The 21747-nt window shown below is 37.2% G+C and overlaps 1 protein-coding gene and 1 non-coding gene across 4 annotated transcripts in view; both read right to left on the bottom strand.

Moving 5' to 3' along the window:
• Window positions 1-21747, bottom strand: part of IBTK (inhibitor of Bruton tyrosine kinase) — an 88244-nt gene that overhangs the window by 31216 nt on the left and 35281 nt on the right. For all 3 annotated transcript variants that reach the window (XM_032275429.1, XM_032275428.1, XM_032275431.1), the window contains exons 12-21: window positions 19694-20296; window positions 18478-18564; window positions 17247-17329; window positions 17124-17161; window positions 16569-16665; window positions 11519-11620; window positions 9176-9293; window positions 8131-8191; window positions 7274-7395; window positions 296-408 (exon numbers count right to left, since the gene is read on the bottom strand). In XM_032275429.1, coding sequence (XP_032131320.1) covers window positions 296-408; window positions 7274-7395; window positions 8131-8191; window positions 9176-9293; window positions 11519-11620; window positions 16569-16665; window positions 17124-17161; window positions 17247-17329; window positions 18478-18564; window positions 19694-20296 — 1424 coding nt within the window. The remainder of the gene's footprint in view (window positions 1-295; window positions 409-7273; window positions 7396-8130; window positions 8192-9175; window positions 9294-11518; window positions 11621-16568; window positions 16666-17123; window positions 17162-17246; window positions 17330-18477; window positions 18565-19693; window positions 20297-21747) is intronic.
• LOC116549808 lies at window positions 16098-16201 on the bottom strand. Its single transcript, XR_004268088.1, has one exon. It is a non-coding gene; the product is annotated as a U6 spliceosomal RNA (small nuclear RNA).

Below are 21747 nucleotides of genomic sequence, written 5' to 3'. Positions count from 1 at the left end.
TCGTTACTAAGCTTGGGAATATGGCGTCCTTTGCTTAATACATTTATCTGCCTCCTTTTCTTAGATAACTTCATTCTTCAAGCCCCAGCTCAGCATTACTTTCCTCTAAGAGGACTTGTTTGGGTGCCTCTGGTGCTCCCAGAGCAAACTTCGATTGGAATACTTATCATAATGCTCTATCACTTTTGGTACTTCCATAAGGACTGTTTTCTATTTCAGTAGCCCCAACACATGGCATATATGAATAGAGACATAGAAGATTAGAACTGGAAATACACGCTCATTTTCCACGAACCTGTAGATGATGGACTCTGAATAATATCTGAAAGGTTATAACCTCCAGAACTATCTGAACGTTTTCGTGGCTTCTTTTTAGCTTTTGTTTTTGCCTTCTTGAACATAGTTTCCCTAGGAAAAAACAAACATAATTTCAGCAGAGTTTAGGGAGGTAACTAAGATAAATGCACTTATTTAACCCAACGGCTACTTTTTTTTACATTTATACTTTAAACTTGATAGTCCTACAGATATTAGTTATGTATTTACTTTCTATTATACTAAGGTTAAGAATAAACATAAATACCTATTTCTTATGTCAGAATCTCTCAATTTCATCTTCCAATATCAATACAAAAGTGTCACATGTCCAAGATGTGAGTGAAGGGATACAGTGGAGATAAGAAGGAAGAAAAGTAGGAAAAGAAAAAAAAAGAAGAGATTGATCCAAGATGGCCGTTGAGGAACAGCTCAGGATTGCAGCTGCCAGTGAAAGCGCAGAGGGTGAGTGGACGCCGCATTTTTATTGCCCACAGACTAGGAAATTCCCAGGCGGAGGAGCTCCACAGGTCACCAGCGCGGCTGTTTCGGCCAGCGGGGTTGTGCCGGCCGGTGCCGCTGCTTTGCCCCACGCAGCTGCTTTGTTGGCGTCCCGGAGCAGCGGTTCTCCATACAAAATACACCAGTCCAGGTGCCATTTTGGCTGGTGACTGGAGCCACGGGAAGTCGCCGATTCGTCTGTTTAAAAAGGGGACTGAGCAGGGAGGCAGGACAGTAGATTCCAGAGCAAAAAAAAAAAAAACAAAAAAAAAAAACGCCACAAACCTCAGTGCCGCTGTTTAAGCCAGCGCAGTGAGTGGCCGCAGGGGAAAACAAACAGACCCCGGCGACTCTTCAACAGACGACTGGAACACCAACTTAAAAAAGGCTCTGACACAGGGAGCCAGGTGATCAGGCTCGGCTGGTCCCACCCCCACAAAAGAACGGCAACCAGAAACTCTGGATTGAGAGTTTCACAGCAAGCGCAGCTGAACCGGGGATGGTGCAGCTCTGTGGGGGAGGGGCGTCCGCCATTACCGAGGCAGCCCGCCACTACGGAGGCAGTCAGCCAATGTGTGGCAGCCCGCCGTTGTCAAGGCAACCCGCCAATGCTGAGGCAGCCTGCCGTTGCCAAGGCAACCCGCCACAGCAGAGACTCCGCCTCAACACAGGCGGGCCAACATCGCCAAAGCAGTTCTAACTACACCCATATAAACAGGACAGCAAGGAAGTTCACTCGGCAGCTGGGCGGAGACCACAGCAGCTAGCAAAGCCTCCATAGGCCGACAGTGACTAGGCTCCCTCTTGCTGGGAAGGACAGGTCTGAAGGAAAAAAAAAAGAAGGCAGCAGCATAACGGAAACTCATAAATAAAGCCCTAAATCCCCGGGACAGAGCACCTGGGAACAAAAAGCAGTTTATGAGTTCTGCTGCAGCAGACCAAAACGTACCTGCCCAGCAGCTCTGAATGAACAACAGAGCTCACAGCTCACCATTTGAGCTCCTGTAAAGAAGAGACCATCTCCTCAAGCAGCTCCCTGACCCTTATATATCCAAAGAGACACCTCATAAAGGAGAGATCAGATTGACACTAGGCGGGTATCCTTCTGGGACAAAGATAGCAGAAGAAGAAAACTGGTAACAACCATTACTGTTCAGCAGCTGCTGCAGGTGAACCCCAGGCAAGCAGGGCCTGGAGTGAACCTCAGCAGACCTGCAGCAGAGGGGCCAGACTGTCAGAAGGAAAACCAAGAAACAGAAATAACCTCATCATCAACAAACAGAACGTCAATCTGAAAGATTTGAGACCCAATCTGAAAGCCAGCAACTACAAAGTCGACAGGTAGATAAATCCTTAAAGATGGGAAGAAACCAGCGCAAAAAGGATGAAAACACCCGAAACCAGAACACCTCTCCTCCTACAAGGGATCACAACTCCTCACCAGCAAGGCAACAAGGTAGGAGGGAGAACGAGTGTGATGAAATGACAGAATCAGACTTCAGAAGGTGGGTACTAAGAAACTTCTGTGAACTTAAAGAACATGTTCTAACCAAATGCAAAGAAACTAAGAACCTTGAAAAAAGATTTGACGAAATGCTAACGAGAATGGACAAAATAGAAAGGAATATAAGTGAATTGTTGGAGCTGAAAAACGCAACACGAGAACTTTGTGAAGCATGCACAAGTATCAACAGCCGAATTGACCAAGCAGAAGAAAGGATAACAGAGGTCGAAGATCAACTCAATGAAATAAATCGGGAAGGCAAGACTGGTAAAAAGGAATGAACAAAATCTCCAAGAAATGTGGGACTATGTGAAAAGACCTAATCTACGTTTGATAGGCGTACCTGAATGCGACAAAGAGAATGAATCCAAGCTGGAAAATACTCTTCAGGATATTATGCAGGAAAACTTCCCCAACCTAGCAAGGCAGGCAAACATTCAAGTCCAGGAAATACAGAGAACACCACAAAGATACTCCTCAAGAAGAGCAACCCCAAGGCACATAATCGTCAGATTCACCAGGGTTGAAATGAAGGAGAAAATACTAAGGGCAGCCAGAGAGAAAGGTCGGGCTACCCACAAAAGGGAGCCCATCAGACTCACAGCAGATCTCTCAGCAGAAAACCTACAAACCAGAAGAGAGTGGGGGCCAATATTCAACATCCTTAAAGAAAAGAACTTTCAACCCAGAATCTCCTATCCAGCCAAACTAAGCTTCATAAGTGAAGGAAAAATAAAATCCTTTGGGAACATGCAAGAACTCAGAGATTTCGTCACTACCAGACCAGCTCTACAAGAGCTCCTGAAAGAGGCTCTACACATATAAAGGAAAAACAAGTACCAGCTCAACTAAAGGGCAAAACACCCAGCTAGCACCAAAATGGCAGTATCAAATTTGCACATAACAATATTAACCCTAAATGTAAATGGACTAAATGCCCCAATCAAAAGACACAGACTGGCAAATTGGATAAAAAGACAAAACCCATCGGTGTGCTGTATCCAAGAAACCCATCTCACAGGCAAGGATACACAAAGGCTCAAAATAAAGGGATGAAGGAAGATTTACCAATCAAATGGAGAGCAAAAAAAAGCAGGAGTTGCAATTCTCATCTCTGATAAATTAGACCTTAAAGCAACAAAGATCAAAAGAGACAAAGAAGGACATTACATAATGGTAAAAGGATCAATGCAACGAGAAGAGCTAACGATCCTAAATATATACGCACCCCATAAGGAGCACCCAGATACATAAGGCAAGTTCTTAATGACTTACAAACAGACTTAGACTCCCACACAATAATAGTGGGAGACTTTAACACCCCATTGTCAATATTAGACAGATCAACCAGACAGAAAATTAACAAGGATATCCAGTACTTGAACTCAGACCTGGACCAAGCAAACCTAATAGACATTTACAGAACTCTCCACCCCAAATCCACAGAATATACATTCTTCTCAGCACCACATCACACCTACTCTAAAACTGACCACATAATTGGGAGTAAATCACTCCTCAGCAAATGCAAAAGAATGGAAATGATAACAAACAGTCTCTCAGACCACAGTGCAATCAAGTTAGAACTCAGAATTCAAGAACTAACCCAGAACCGCACAGCTTCATGGAAATTGAACAACTTGCTCTTGAATGTTGACTGGATAAACAAAGAAATGAAGACAGAAATAAAGATGTTCTTCGAAACCAACGAGAATGAAGACACAACATACCAGAATCTCTGGGAAACATTTACAGCAGTCTCTAGAGGAAAACATATAGCAATAAGTGCCCACATGAGAAGCAAGGAGAGATCAAAAATTGACACCCTTTCGTCAAAACTGAAAGAGCTAGAGGAGCAAGATCAAAAAAACTCAAAGTCTAGCAGAAGACAAGAAATAGCTAAGATCAGAGCAGAACTGAAGGAGACAGAGACACAAAAAACCCTTCAAGAAATCAATAAATCCAGGAGCTGGTTTTTTGAAAAGATCAACAAAATAGACCACTAGCCACATTAATAAAAAAGAAAAGAGAGAATAACCAAATTGATGTAATAAAAAAATGATAAAGGGGATATCAACGCAGATTCCACAGAAATTCAAACCATCATCAGAGATTATTACAAACAACTCTAGGCACATAAACTAATAAACCTGGAAGAAATGGATAAATTCCTGGACACGTCCCTCCTCCCAAGCCTAAACCAGGAAGAAGCCGAAACCCTGAACAGACCCATAACAAGGTCTGAAGTTGAGGCAGCAATTAAGAGCTTACCACCCAAAAAAAGCCCAGGTCCAGATGGGTTCACAGTCGAATTCTACCAGACATACAAAGAGGAGCTGGTACCATTCCTTCTGAAACTATTCCAAACAATACAAAAAGAGGGAATTCTTCCCAAATCATTTTATGACACCAACATCATCCTGATTCCAAAACCCGGCAGAGACTCAACAAGAAAAGAAAACTTCAGGCCAATATCCATGATGAACATAGATGCAAAAATCTTCAATAAAATACTGACAAGCCGACTGCAACAGCACATCAAAAAGCTTATCCACCATGATCAAGTAGGCTTCATCCCCGGGATGCAAGGCTGGTTCAACATACGCAAGTCTATAAACGTAATTCACCACATAAACAGAACCAAAGACAAAAACCACATGATTATCTCAATTGATGCAGAGAAGGCCTTTCACAAAATTCAACAGCCCTTTATGCTAAAAACCCTCAATAAGCTAGGTATTGATGGAACGTATCTCAAAATAATAAAAGCTATTTATGACAAACCAACAGCCAATATCATACTGAATGGGCAAAAACTGGAAGCATTCCCCTTGAAATGTGGCACCAGACAAGGATGCTCTCTCTCACCACTCCTATTCAATATAGTATTAGAAGTTCTAGCCAGAGCAATCAGGCAAGAAAAAGAAATAAGGGGCATTCAAATAGGAAAGGAGGAAGTGAAACTGTCTCTATTTGCAGACGACATGATTGTATATCTAGAAGACCCCATCGTCTCAGCCCCAAATCTCCTGAAACTGATAAGCAAGTTCAGCAAAGTCTCAGGATACAAAATCAATGTGCAAAAACCACATGCATTCCTATACACCAATAACAGACTTAAAGAGAGCCAAATCAAGAACAAACTTCCATTCACAATTGCCACAAAGAGAATAAAATACCTAGGAATACAACTAACAAGGAACGTAAAGGACCTCTTCAAGAAGAACTACAAGCCGCTGCTCAACGAAATAAGAGAGGACACAAACAGATGGAGAAACATTCCATGTTCATGGTTAGGAAGAATCAATATCGTGAAAATGGCCATACTGCCCAAAGTAATTTACAGATTCAACGCTATCCCCATCAAGCTACCATTGACCTTCTTCACAGAACTGGAAAAAATCACCTTAAACTTCATATGGAACCAAAAGAGAGCCCACAGAGCCAAGTCAATTCTAAGCAAAAAGAACAAAGCGGGAGGCATCACGTTACCGGACTTCAAACTATATTACAAGGCTACAGTAATCAAAACAGCATGGTACTGGTACCAAAACAGAGATATAGACAACACAACATATCTACAACCATCTGATCTTTGACAAACCAGACAAAAACAAGCAATGGGGAAAGGATTCCCTGTTCAATAAATGGTGTTGGGAAAGCTGGCTAGCCATGTGCAGAAAGCAGAAACTGGACCCCTTCCTGACACCTTACACTAAAATTAACTCCAGATGGATGAAAGACTTAAACATAAGACCTAACACCATAAAAACCCTAGAAGAAAATCTAGGCAAAACCATTCAGGACATAGGCGTAGGCAAGGACTTCAAGACCAAAACACCAAAAGCATTGACAACAAAAGCCAAAATAGACAAACGGGACCTAATCAAACTCCACAGCTTCTGCACAGCAAAAGAAACAGCCATTAGAATGAATCAGCAACCAACAGAATGGGAAAAAATTTTTGCAGTTTACCCATCTGACAAAGGACTGATATCCAGAATTTACAAACAACTAAAACAGATTTACAAGAAAAAAACTAACAAGCCCATTCAAAAGCAGGCAAAGGATATGAAGGCACTTTACAAAAGAAGACATACACGAGGCCAACAAACATATGAGAAAATGCTCATCATCACTGGTCATTAGAGAAATGCAAATCAAAAGTACATTGAGATACCATCTCATGCCAGTTAGAATGGTGATCATTAAAAAATCTGGAGACAACAGATGCTGGAGAGGATGTGGAGAAATAGGAACACTTTTGCACTGTTGGTGGGAGTGTAAATTAGTTCAACCATTGTGGAAGACAGTGTGGCGATTCCTCAAGGACCTAGAAATAGAAATTCCATTTGACCCAGCAATCCCATTACTGGGTATATATCCAAAGGATTACAAATCGTTCTACAATAAGGACACATGCACACGAATGTTCATTGCAGCACTGTTTACAATAGCAAAGACCTGGAATCAACCCAAATGCCCATCAACGATAGACTGGATAGGGAAAATGCGGCACATGTACACCATGGAATATTATGCAGCCATCAAAAACGATGAGTTTGGGTCCTTTGTGTAGGGACATGGATGAACCTGGAAACCATCATTCTCAGCAAACTGACAGAAGAGTAGAAGATCAAACACCGCATGTTCTCACTCATAGGCGGGTGTTGAACAATGAGAACACATGGACACAGGGAGGGGAGCACTACACACTGGGGTCAGTTGGGGGGAAATAGGGGAGGGACGATGGGGGGTGGGGAGCTGCGGAGAGACAGCAAGGGGAGAAATGCCAGATGTAGGTGATGGGGAGGAAGGCAGCAAATCACACTGCCACGTGTGTACCTATGCAACAACTTTGCATGTTCTTCACATGTACCCCAAAACCTAAAATGCAATAAAAATAAATAAATAAATAAATAAAAAAGAAAAAAAAGAGAGAACAGAGCTTACGAATAATTTTGTTCCATATTCATTTCTTCTTTCAAAAAGATATCTCCATCTTCTACTTCCAAATAGCTAATATCTGGTCCATCCTGATATGGTGTAATGACCCTTCTATCCATTGCTGGAATCTGCAGAATTGAAGATGTCACTTTTCAAATATAAAATCTATGAATTTTTCTTTTTTGGACAGATGGGGCTCTTGCCATGTTGGCCAGGCTAGTCTGAAACACCTGGTCTCAAGCAAACCTCCCACCTTGGCCTCCCAAAATGCTGGGATTACAGGCATAAGTCACCACACCCAGCCTAAAGATGTTTTTTAAATATGTAAGATATTCCATTTTTAATATGAAAATATTTCATATTTTCTATTTATACATTTCTATTAATATTTAACAGAAAAGTCTTGAATATTCAATAACTTCCTAAATTTAGACAAGGGGGTTGAATTTTGATTCAATTAAATAGAAACTTTATCCCATAAGCCTGGCAAAAAAAGAAACTTGAGAAAAAGTTCCACTTTATTATTAAACATAGATTAATCTATTTCTTAGAGATCATATGAATTTCTGTTTTTGCACTGTCCTGACCTTTGGTAAATAAGAAAATACTCTGAAGCTTTCAGTAACTTCACTTATAAAGAAATTAATAAATATTAACTTTATTATTAAGTATCTTTAATTTTCATTATCATGCTTATCAGTGAGATCTGTAAAGGAATCCTATATTCTCAGTTTTAAAAGATCCTAACGTCATTAGGAAATAAGTCACTAGGAAATTCTTCCATTGATAAGTCTGATCTAATATATTACTTATCTGCTAAAGCTGGTAATATACCCACAAAAATCTTAAAACATAAACCTTACCATTTTTCGGTAAAACTCAGAAAGATCCTTCAAAACACCATCACTTAAAACATCAAAAGACCTAAAATAAAGGATATAAAATTCTATCTTAAAACTCAAGTGACTTAATACCTGTCAAGATATTTACATATGTAGATATTTCATATTGCCAAATAAGTAACAAAGTTATTCTTTAAGCATTATATATACCAGTTCTTTGGAAATAGATGTAGTTATACATTACATATTTCAAATACACAGCAAAGCAAACATATTACACAAACATCTTGAATAAAACTCAAACAATTCTTTTTTGTGTGTGTATGTAATAGAGTCTCACTCTTGTCACCCAAGCTTGAGTCCAATCCTGTAACCTCAGCTCACTGCAACCTCTGCCTCCCAGGTTTAAGTGATTCTCCTGCTTCAGCCTGCCAAGTAGTTGAGACTACAGGCATATACCACCATGCCCGGCTACTTTTTATGTTTGTATTAGAGACAGGGTTTTGCCATGTTGGCCAGCCTGGTACGTACCTCAGCCTCCCAAAGTGTTGGGATTACAGGCATGAGCCACCACACCCAGCCTCAAGCAACTGTTATGAATAAATGTACAAAGAATCTTTTCTACTTCATAAAGTTTTCATAAAAATTAACTAAATTAACCTGTGTAATGCTTTGAGAATACTGTCTAGTGCATAGTTAATAGTCATTACTATTGAAATAAAATGTAAAAATAAACTAGACAAGCCTTAAAAGAAAACTGACACCAAGAACTCTAATCTCAAATTTCTGGGTTTTCATGATCTCATCAATGACTTTACAGTAAGTATAAGATTTTGATCTTACGTTTAAAAAAACACAAATTTATTTCATTTTTAAAAGATCACTGTTAAAAACATTTCAGAAGTTTTCAATAACTCTCTAATTTTAAAATATATATAACTTCTAAATCATCAGCATTTATCAAGTTCTTTCCATCCAGGTAAATATTTAAATCACTAATAATAACTGCTTTTATATATAAATATCTGATTTTGCAACAATCATACAACATATGCACCTCACCTACCTTGCTTCAAGTAAAGCTGCCATATTCAATCCTATAAATTGTAAGCATGACAGTTTCAACTGTTTTGCATTATACATTGCTGCAAATTCCAGGAGCATAGCAGCATTCTTCAGGGTAACTACAATGAAAGAAAAGATTTGCAATATTAGATGAAAAGCACGTTACTATAGCAAATTAAAATACATTTATATCTAAAGCTGTAAGATTTGAACATTTAGAACGACAGAAAAAAATATGTTCTTGTCAAAAATAAGTTAATACTGGGGCAAATATGTAACTCTTCTATCCTAGCATGCCAAAGTAATTTCAAAACATTGGCTATGAAATAAGCTCACACACAAGAATACTCTAAGTAAAACAAAACACAGAAAAAGCATAGTGCCACCTAAAAGCAAACACATAAAAACTGACAATCTTCTACCTAACATTTTCTGAATATTTTTAAAAAGCTTTCATTCATGAACAATTTTCCTTTTAATTTACATAGCAGTTATTCCCTCTTCCATAAAACATATAAAACTAAGAAAAACTGATGAGATAATTCTATAAAATATATTAAGTTATCTATCAGAATTTATGTGGATATTTAAGTATATAAATATACACATATTTTGAAAATATGTACATCAAAGTCTTACAATATTTTTCACGCCAGTGAAAAATCTGATATACTATGCAAAAGATTCTGGATTTAGTTACAATCCTAGTAACATTATATACAAAGTACTCATTTTCCTAGAGACTCTCCCAGAATATCCTACCTACATAATAGGTAACTTTCAGCTTCCTGTTCTCTCCACTATTTTTCTTACTTACTCTATCAGTACCAGCCAATAGAGGAACACAGCTGTTTTCTACATCTGGCTTCTTGCATTTCTTTTTCTTTCTCCCCTGTAATTCTGCGAAAAGTTGCAACTGCAGTCAATAATGGTCTCTGCCTCACTCCTGACTAACCTATATATTCGACTAATGATAAATACAGAAATGGAGGAAATGATAAAAATTAGATCATATAAAAACTTCTTTGGAGTTGTTCATTTGAGAACAAGTGTCCATATATTCCTAATAATCAGAGACCAAAAGAGGTGGCAGCCTCCTTTTCCTAGGTTCTAGGAACATCAAGGAATTAATAAAGGCAACTGTGCAGCCATGAAAGAACATCAAAGAAGAAGGCCAGGAAAGCCAACTGTACAAGTGTAAAATATCACCTACATGTATATCTTATACCTGTTGTATGCTGTGTCCTTTATTTTAGAATACTTTTCTTTTCTTGCTTAAAAGGAGATCAGGGCTGTTGTTCTCTTTTTAATAACCAAGAAGACAGTCTACAGTGCTCAAGAAAAGTAAAAACAAAAAACAAAAAAAATGCTAAAGCCAAGACAAACTCCTAGCAACTATGAATTAGAAAAAATTGACAGGAATTCCCTTCACACTTCCTAAAGTATTCCCTTCACACTTCCTAAAGTAGCAATGAAGCAGAACACATAAAAGATTTGAAAGCCAAAAAAGCTGTCATGTGGAAGCTAAGGAAAGTTAACCTTTATTCTAGAGTAAGCAATAATAAATATGTAAACAGGGGAAGACATAATTACCTCCTACAGAAAACATAAAGAAACAGAAGAAGACAGGAAAAAGAGCATTTAAAATACTACTGTGACACTACACAGAAGGAACAGATAACAGTGACCTCAACTGCATAGTGACAGTGAGAACCCAAAGGTAGGGGAAACATGGCCAACATAGTTAAGAAGAATCAGTTTTGACAGATGAATAAATTTGAGTGTCAGGGCCAAAATAACAAATAAAAACTAATTTTGTATTTCAAAGTAGAGTGTTCAGGACAGCCATGAAATTAACTAAAATAATGAAAGGGCAAGAAAGAAGAGTTCAAGAAAAAAAGAGATGTGCTTTGTTCAGATATGTAATAGGAAAGCTGCATTTAAAAAATCACTGCAAATAATAGGCCAGGCACAGTGGCTCACGCCTGCAATCCCAGCACTTTGAGAGGCCAAGGCAGGTGGATCACGAGGTCAGGAATTCAAGACAAGTCTGACCAACATGGTGAAACCCCATCTCTACTAAAAACACAAAAATTATTTGACACCATCTTTATTACCAAAGGTTTTATGACATTTCAATAAAAATATTACATTTTAATTCTGTCATATATATTTTCACGTATTTCTAAAATAAGAATTCACTTCCAAATGATGGCATGTAATAATTTACATATTTTGGCAGATTTTCTTGGTACCAAAAAAATGGTCTATTTTACCATAAGTGGAATCATAAAGTCAATAAAGTACAGTAATCCTTGATGAACCTGAAAACACAATTACTCACGTTTTTCAGTTAATGCTACTTCACAAATCTCTTTCAATCGGGTTATGAGAAGTTGGTCAGCCACCACAAGAACACTACAAATAAAATCTACATTTTGAGATTCTAAAAAAAGAAAGAAAACAAACATCAGTCTTCATTTCCTTGTAAACATTATACCTAGAAAAAAAATTGAAGTAATTAAGACACTAGAAAAGAGATTTAAGATTATTTTCTAAATGTTGAAAGGGCAACTATAATAAAAAGTAAATATATCAAAATATATTTCTAATTTTTAGGTGGAAAGCTGACAAAATTACACCAAAATGTCTTGGCTCACACCAGGACCATAAAATGTCCAACTTAAATTAATCATTTCAGTCTAGAAGGCTACTAGGATGCCTGACTTGTTTATAATCTCTCATGTTGTTAGAAAAACACTTCTCAAACTAATACAAATAGGGAAAAGTCACATCTCAGCATCACACTTCAACAATACATACAGGGTGGAGAAATAATACTCTCATGCTTTCTCAATTAAAACAAAATTTGTCATCTAAGAGTACTTTTTTGTAACTACAGGAGTTACTTAATTTAAAACAACTTTCTTGGTCCGGGCACGGTGGCTCATGCCTGTAATCCCAGCACTATGGGAGGCAAAGGCACGAGGATCACTTGAGACCAAGAGTTAGAGACCAGCCTGCCAACATGGAGAACATGTCTCTACTAAAAATTCAAATATTAGTTGGGTGTGGTGGCACATGCCTGTAGTCCTAGCTACTCGGGAGGCTGAGGCATGAGAACTGCTTGAACACGGGAGGCAGAGATTGCAATAAGGCAAGATCTTGCCACTGCACTCCAGCCTGGGCAAAACAGCAAGCCTCCATTTCAAAAAAATAAAAACTAAAACAACTTTCTGGGCCCTAAGTTCTGCCCCTGAGCCACTGCTAAAATAACAACATAAATTGAAAGAAAAAAATAACAACAGAGGATGAGAAAGGAAAAAATGATTAAGTAGAAAAAAATCTGAAATAGAAAACAGCTTTAAAATATGAAGAAAGGAAAAAGTCACTAGGAATGACAGACTAAGGGCTTCTAATACTCTCCTCTAAAAAAACAATGAGACAACTGTGGAAAATTGTCATAATCAACTTTTCCAGAACTCTGGAAATCAGCCAAAAGCTTGCAATAATCTAAAAAGTGTTTACTTAAGAAAAGCAGTTGAATTTCTGTAAGAACTGCAGAATTTGGGACACTGCAGCCTTTCCTATTCAGATATTCCTCTCCCCTTCTCCACAGCAGTACTGAAAATCAACAGCTCCACAATCACAGGGAATCACATTGACAGCTGAGTAGCCACGGAAGGAAATAGAACAGTTATAGAGCAATAGTATCCTTATTTGACCTGTTTGCTAGTTTCCTGAAAATCCCACTAGAATGCTTATCTTTATTTGACCTGACTCAAAGCTTGCCCAGTGAGAACAGCCTTCTATCTGGTGGCAAACAATTAGCAATAGGTAAAGATATCGAATTAGTGATCAAAAAAGTTCCTACAAAGAAGAGTCCAGGACCAGATGGCTTAATTGGTTAATCTGACTGAATAAAGATGAATAATACAACTGATGAATTAATACAAGACATATTAATATAATTCTCCACAAACTCTTCAAAAAGTAGATGAAGAACACTTTCCAACTCAGATAAGGAGGTCAATATCATGCAGATATTAAAAACAGACAGGGGCATCACCGGAAAACTAAACCTATACCCCTTACAATTAGAGATGCAAAAATCCTCAATAAAATGCTAAGAAACTGAATCCAGTGACATATAAAAAGGAGTTATGCAACATGACCCAGCAGAATAAATCCAAAATGAAAGGATGATTCAATACATGAAAAATCAATCAATACACAAAAATAAGTATAACAAACACGTGACCAAAAGGAAAGAAAACAAGCATCATTCTTTAGTTCTTTGAAACTTAAGAAACAGAAAAACATTTGACAAAAATTGCACACCCTTTCACAATTAAAAACACTCAATAAACCAGGAATAGAAATAATCTTTCTCAACCTGATAAATGGCAACTACAAAAAACGCACAGGTAACATCTTAATTAATGGTAAAAGACTAAATGCTCGCTGGGCGTGGTGGCGTGTGCCTCTAGTCCCAGATATTCAGGATGCTGAGGCTGGAGGATCTCTTGAGCCCAGGAGTTCTGGGATGTAGTGCGCTATGCCAATCGGGTGTCCACATTAAGTTCGGCATCAATATGGTGACCTCCCGGGAGTGGGGGACCACAAGGTTGCCTAAGGAGGGGTGAACCGGCCCAGGTCGGAAGTGGAGCAGGTCAAAATTCCCGTGCTGTTCAGTAGTGGGATCGCGCCTGTGAACAGCCACTGCACTCCAGCCTGGGCAACATAGCGAGACCCTGTCTCTTAAAAAAAAAAAAAAAAAAAAAGACTAAATCCTTTTTCCTACGATCAGAAACAAGGCAAGGATGACCACTGTTGCCACTTCTAACAAAGTACTAGTGATTCATCTAAACAAGGCAATTAAGCAAGAAAAAGAAATAAGGCACACCCAGATTGGCTTGTAAGTAAAACCATTTCTGTTTATAGAAGACATGACCTTGCATATAGAAAATCCTAAGGAATCCACTAAAAAAACTACTAGAATCAGTGAACAAGTTCAGCAAGGCTGCAGGATACAAGATCAATATACAAAATCAATTGCAATTCTAAACACTAGCAAAGGACAATCCAAAAATAATTTTTTAAAAAATTTCCATTTAATAGAGTATTAAAAATCTTAATAATTCTTAACTAAGAAAGAGCAAGACTTGTACACTGAAAACTACAGAAATCATTGAAAGAAATTAAAGACTTAAATAGACGTAAATAAATGGAAAGACAGCTAGTGTTAGTGGATTATAAGACAAATATTAAAATATTTTAACATTTTAATATTTTAAATATTAAAATAGCAATAATTCTCAAGTAGATCTACAAATTGAATGTGATTCGTACTAAAATCCCAGCTGCCTTTATTGCAGAAATTGGCAAACTAATCCTAAACTTCACATGAAAATGCAAAAAATCCAAAATAGCCAATACAATCTTGAAATCACAGAAAATAGGAGAACTCCCATTTCTCAATTTCACAACTTATAACACAGAAATGGTAATCACAAAGTGCTGTACTGGCATAAAGAGAGTTCAGTGAAACAGAATTGAAGAGTATAGAAATAAAACTTATTTGTCAGTTGATTTTTGACAAAGGTGCTAAAACAATTCAATGGGAAAATAAATGTCTTTTCAACAAATGGTGCTGAAAAAATAGGATATACAGATGTAAAAGAATAAACGTGGACCCATAACTCACAACAAATACAAATATTAACAATGAGAATGGTAGTTACTAGAGGTCAGGGGATTAGGGTAATGGGGAGATATCGGTCAAAGAGTAGAAAATTACAGTTCTAAGATGAATGAGTAAGTTCTGGAAACCTTATCGACAGCATGGCAACTACATTTATAATAATGTACTGCACACTTGAGATTTGCTAAAAGTCTAGATCTTAAGTACACTCACCACAAAACAAAAAAGGTAATTATGTGAGGTGATGGATTTGTTAATTAGCTTGATTGTGGTAATCATCTCTCTATATATAAATAAAATACATATTTTATATATATTTTATATATTATATATATGAAATGTATATAATATATATATCAAAATTATATATAGTAACAATGTATAACATGGTAAATCCATAGAGACAGAAAACAGAAAAGGGGTATTCCAGGGACCGGGGATGAGACAGAGTGGGAACTGCCTGCTAATGAGTACAAGGTTTCTTTCTGCAGTGATGAAAATGTTCTAGAATTATACAGTGATGATAGTTGCACGATTTTAAAATATACTAAAAACTACTTATTGTATGCTTTAAAAGTATGTTTTATGCTGCAAATAATTTCTCAATTTTTAAAAAGAAAGAAGTAGAGAAAAACATATCAATGTCTTGGTTATCTTACCCTCAAGTATACAAATCTTCAGAAATCTTGTCCTCATTAAACTCTATCTCCTTTACAAGACTACCCAGATTTCCTAGGTAGACTTAGAGGCTAACTTCTTAAAAATGCATCTGTTTTTTAGAGGATTACTCTGTTGGATTATATTTGTTTTCTTATACGTTTGTCTTCTCCACTAGATTGAGTTTCTTGGAAATAGAAAGAGGTCTATTCACTTTTTCAAAATCCCCAATATACAGCTGGGGTTAAAAAACTAATGGAATATGACAGAACATCTAGTATCATTCCAATGACTAAACATGCCTTGTAACTAAAACTTAGTGTTTTGCCTAACAAAGTATATAAATGGCCTCTCTTCATAAATTCTGGTACAATTTTTAATCTGCTTCACTCTCAAGATGTATAACCATAAAGGGGAAAAATAGGTAAGAAAGAACTTATGTAAGTATTTGTCGAAACTATCCCTGTTGTCAATTCATTCAACTCCAGCATAGAAGTAGCTGGAAATCCAACTGCTAAATCTAATTTCAACCATTACATAACAATTCTTTTTTCTTTTTCTTTTGTTTTTGAAATGCTTCACAAATTTGTGTGTCATCCTTGGCACAGGGGCCACGCTAATCTTCTCTGTACTGTTCCAGTTTTAGTATACTTGCTGCCGAAGCAAGCACTAATTCTCCAAGAGTTCATTTTCACATGGGTAATGAAAACTTTTTCTGCTCCTTTAATATTAGCAATCATTCCTATTGCTTATTCTAAATTAAGCCTTTATTGGCCAGGCACAGTGGCTCATGCTGTAATCCTAGCAGTTTGGAAGGCTGAGGCAGAACAATCACTTGAGCCCAGGAGTTTGAGACCAGCCTGGACATAATAAGACCCCAGTCTCCACAAATAATAAAAAATAAATACTTTTAAAATTAAATAAATTCAGCCTTCAATGATAGCTTTTTCTAGTAGAAGTAAAGATTCATGTTGATTTTACCATGATTCCATTATATCTGAAATATCTACAATGTCCTAACTCTTATTAATACCTTTTATCACCACAGCTTCATCAGTATAGAGGTAGTCCAAAATAACTTTTAATATATCAGAATGTATTGGCATTTCCAGAGCTGCACAACTGGAAGCCTAAATAAAATAAGACAAAATAAAGTAAAATAATTCATTCTAAACAATAAAATATTATTACATTCTAATTTGGGTTATTGGTATAAAACACTCTGAACAGGAAATCACCTCAAATGCAAAAGAACATAAAATTTACAAAACACATGGCTAAAATAAGATTAAATTTAATTTTAAAACATAACATGAAAAAGGAACAAAAAAAACTCAGAAAACAAGAAACACAGTGGTATTCCGAATACATTTCTAATAACAGACAAATTTTTATTTAAGCAGCCTCTTGACGATAGTTTTAAATTTTAATGTTGCTATTTTCCAGCAGCCTTAAGCACAAAGTTTAATATAAATGAAAAACTGAGCTAAAATATCAAGTTCTGATTTTGAATTTCTTTACTACATGATTTCCACTAAATATAAAGAAACATAGTTACCAACCTAGGTGCTTTTTACTTAAATCTTACCTCGATCCATGAGCTACTCAGCATACTATGAAAATATTCTAAAAGAAAAAAAAGTTTAATGCAATAAGAACAGTGAAACAATACTACAGCAAATAAATTAACAGCTTAAAAAAGTGCACCTACCAAGTCTAGCACAAAGAACACATTTATGACAAGGAAACTCCTTTCCATCCACTGATTTCATGGTCACATCACACAAAAATGAACTGCAAGAAAATGTTTAATTGAAGCAAGATAAATTTCTTTACATATTTAATGAAAAATATTATAGGATTTGGCTTGACTTTCAATTTTCTCTTGAAGGTAGGAGAGAATAAATATCTTCAGGAATACATACAATAAAACACTCTCTCTTCCTCCACCTCAGGGAAGATAATAAGGGCCTTACAGTAAAGACAATATTTGAAAAGGGAGCTGAATACAAATATTCAAAAAGTATTTTTTCTGATTTTCCTTTTTTTTTTTAAATTTCAGACCAACTGTTACCAATATAATACTAAGTGATATCATATTTAAGTCTCTGTAATTTGCTCATCTGTAATAGCTAATCTGGGCCAAACAGTTTAAATACCGCCACAGTTTATCCTTCTCCAAAATCTTTTCACTTACAGGGGAAATACGAACACTAAAAACAAAACTTTTCTTTTTCTGAGATCGAGTCTTGCTTTGTCCCCAAGGCTGGAGTGCAATGGCGCGATCTTGGCACACTGCAACCTCCATCTCCCAGGTTCAAGCTATTCTCCTGCCTTAGCCTCCCGAGTAGCAGGGATTACAGGCACCCACCAGTACGCCTGGCTAATTTTTATATTTTTTTAGTAGAGACAGGGTTTCACCATATTAGTCAGGCTGGTCCCAAAATCCTGACCTCAAGTGATCCACCCATCTCGGCCCCACAAAGGGCTGGAATTACAGGCGTGAGCCACCACACCGGCCCTAAAAACAAAATTTTTAACCATATATTTAAAACAGTATAAATTTTAAAACTTTCTTATATTAAAGGAAATAATCATCACCATGATGATATATAATTTGGTATGGGGGCTATTAACATTGCCTAATTATAACAAGACACAAAATTCAAGCAAGAAAAAATAAAAATTAAAAGTTCCTCTCTCTATTAGAAAGTTATCAGAAAAAATAAATTCATTTGATGTCTTCAGCAGTTAATATTTTATTAATTTACCTCAACAGTTCCCCAAAATTTCCAGAAATGCAGAAGACTAGAAAAGGTAAGAGAGTGTAAGAGTGTATCTACCTATACATTTTGCTTCATATGTGGGTAAACAGAGCTCTATTTCCACAGTTATGTGCTAAAATGTAGAGATAAAAAGTTAATCTTCCTTTCTTTACTTACCATTTCTTCTGACTTAGCTTCAGTTTATTACCAGTTTTCTTGGCAATAACATTAATTTGTTCATTTTCAAATCTGACTCCATCTAACCTATCAAGGATAGATAAAAATTAACAATTGACATATATATATATATATTCCCCTACAAAAATAAACATACAACAAAAAAAATCCAACAAATTAGCTTACATCTAAATATAGTATCTCAAAATACCATACTTCTTCCATTCTAATTAGAATTCAAAATATATTAAATATTACTGACAACAAATCAAAGCCATAGCACAAAGTTTTTCACTTTTTTTTTTTTTTGAGACGAAGTCTCACTCTTGTTGCCCAGGCTGAAGCAACCTCCGCCTCCCAGGTTCAAGGAGATTCTCCTGCCTCAGCCTCCCCAGTACCTGGGACTACAGGCACTTACCATCATGCCTGGCTAATTTTTGTAATTTTTAGCAGAGATCAAGTTTTGCCATGTTGGCCAGCCTGGTCTCAAACTCTGGACCTCAGGTGATCCACCCACCTCAGCTTCCCAAAGTGCTGGGATCACATGCATGAGCCACCACACCTGACCCCTTCATTGTTTTTAAACAGAAAGCATGGTATACACTCGTCTTCTGCTCCCACCCTAAAACTAAGGTTTAGCTGCCACGAGCAACATAAATACCTTAAAAAAGGAGAGAATTTCAAATAATCTGATTCAATATGATACTATGGTGTTAGGCACTATACATATGACCAAGCTACACCAACAATATGAGGTAAATATTTTCTTTCCCATTTCATATGCTGACAAACTGAGGTAAAAGAAAGCAAATTGCCCCAGCCAGGAATAGAAAAGCTAAGAGACACGTATGTCTTTCTAATCTGAAAGACCTTTCCAGTATACCACACTACCTGCCACTACAGATCCCTGTTATATACACAAACCAGAGTTCAAACCCACCAACAGCTTTCCCGTCCATTAATGTAATCCAAGAAATCCCACAGAGATAGCTCTGCCAGCAAATGGAGGAATGACACATCCATGTACCTACCCAAAAAAGGAGGGGTAGAGGGAGAGAAGGGAGAGAAGGAGGGGAAGGAGAAAGAGAAGGGGATGGACCAAGTGGGAAGAGACTGGGGAAGGGGAAAGGAAAGAAAATTAAGGAAAAAAGGGTGGGAAATTTTTTCAAGTAGGACTGAATAAGGTACAAAAACAGATAAAAAGGAACTATCATACCTACTGCTCAAATTACTGAAGCCAAATTTCTTTGCAACAGTTTGCAACATTCTTACAGGATTGTCTTCCCCAACATTTTTTCCTTTTTTACAAGATTTAGGTTTGCTCTTCTGCCTTTCACTAATTGTTTGAGCTTGATTACTTTTGTAAACTTCAAATGCAGACTTCTGGTTATTATCTTCATGGAAATTCACTTTATTCAAGTGAGAATTCAGAGTTCCCTGATATTCTTCTGGGTTTTTGTTTAAGTGTATTCTTGGTTTAAAGCCATGAGTTAAAAAGTCACAAGTATCTGTGTATATAAATTGTAAAAGGTATTCAAACATGTCAGGATGAACCTTCTCTACCACAAAGAGATGGCACCCTGCAGAATCTTCATCTTTCCGGTAAATATCTGTACATTCTAATGTAGTATCATCTGAAAGAAACAATTTCTGAAAAAAATCAGAACGTGCTGCCAAAATATATTTATGTGCAGGGAAGATTCTATTGACAACTTGAAATGTCACATCATGAATGTTGTCCATTTCATCTGTTTCCCTCAACAGTTTGCCAAACTCTTCAAAAAATGATGATGAGGACACAGCTGGAATTTCATAAAGGCTAGAAACAAGACAAAAATAATTTATGCTTCAAAAAAATGAAGGAAATGCTTTTTCATACCTAGCCAATTTTCCTTTAAAATGCAATTTTTTTGTTGCTTTTTGTTTTTGTTTTTGAGGCAGAGTCTCACTCTTGTTGCCCAAGCTGGAGGGCAATGGTACAACACTGGCTCACTGCAACCTCTACCTCCCATGTTTAAGTGATTCTCCTGCCTCAGCCTCCCAAGTAGCTGGGATTACAGGCACGTGCCACCATGTCCAGCTAATTTTTGTGTTTTTAGTAGAGGCGGGGTTTCACCATGTTGGCCAGGCTGGTCTCAAACTCCTGACCTCAGGTGATCCGTCAGCCTCGGCCTCCCAAAGTGCTGGGATTACAGGCGTAAGCTGCCACACCCAGACCAAAATGTAATTTTTTAAATAGAATTTAGAAAATTTTAAATTTGGCATTTCCTAAAATACAGTAATATGGCACAAAGTCCTAGATACTGTATCATCCTTTCATTTTTTTTAATTCCTTTTTACATTTGTTTCTTCTCTCAAATTAAAATAAGAACTAAGTTGTCCATAACCTGGTTCTTACAGCACTGTAGGAATGCAATTATACCTTCTCAATCAACATTTCACCCTTCTCAGTAGGAAGACCAACCCTCCTGTGGTTTGCCTTGGATTGAGGAGTTTCTCAGGAGATGAGACTTTCAATGTTAAAAAGGGGGCAGACCTGGGCAAACTAGGATGCATAATTACCCTACTTGTAGAATTTCTTCCCTCTTCAATAGTACCCTTGATGTTTATCCTAACCAGATAACTCTCTGCTCATGTGACTTAGAAGATATGTACTGGGATTTACAGATGGCTCCACAACACTTCTTTACCAATTCTCATATTCAAGGTTCAGAAATTTTTGCAAACTGCATAAGAAATATTTGTAATACTTTTTCAGAATCTGAGAACCTAGAGTACCTCATAAAGTATGAAAGACAAATAAGGTGGGGTGTGGTCACTCATGCCTGTAATCCTAGCACTTTGGGAGGCTGAGGCAGACAGATCGCCTGAGGTCAGGAGTTTGAGACCAGCCTGGCCAACATGGTGAAATCCCATCTCTATTAAAAATACAAAAATTAGCTGGGCATGGTGGTGGGCACCTGTAATCCCAACTACCCAGGAAGCTGAGACAGGAGAATCACTTGAACCCAGGAGATAGAGGTTGCAGTGGGCCAAGATTGTGTCACTGCACTCTAGACTGGGCAACAGAGCAAGACTCTGTCTCAAAAAAAGAAAGAAAGAAAGACAAATAAACTTTGTGAGTGCATGTACAGATATTTTCAACAAATGTCGGTTTGCAAACTAAAGGAAACATCAGTCACTCCCAGTATAACAAATTCTACCTCTGAATTATCCTGTAAACATGATTATGTCTAAGGTCTCTATAGGTCTTGGCAACAGCTCCTCAAT

This window comes from Sapajus apella, unplaced genomic scaffold (genome assembly GCF_009761245.1).
Source record: "Sapajus apella isolate SASKATOON/1434 unplaced genomic scaffold, GSC_monkey_1.0 scaffold6, whole genome shotgun sequence".
Lineage (NCBI taxonomy): Eukaryota > Metazoa > Chordata > Mammalia > Primates > Cebidae > Sapajus > Sapajus apella.
This window is presented reverse-complemented; position numbering and strand designations above follow the sequence as displayed.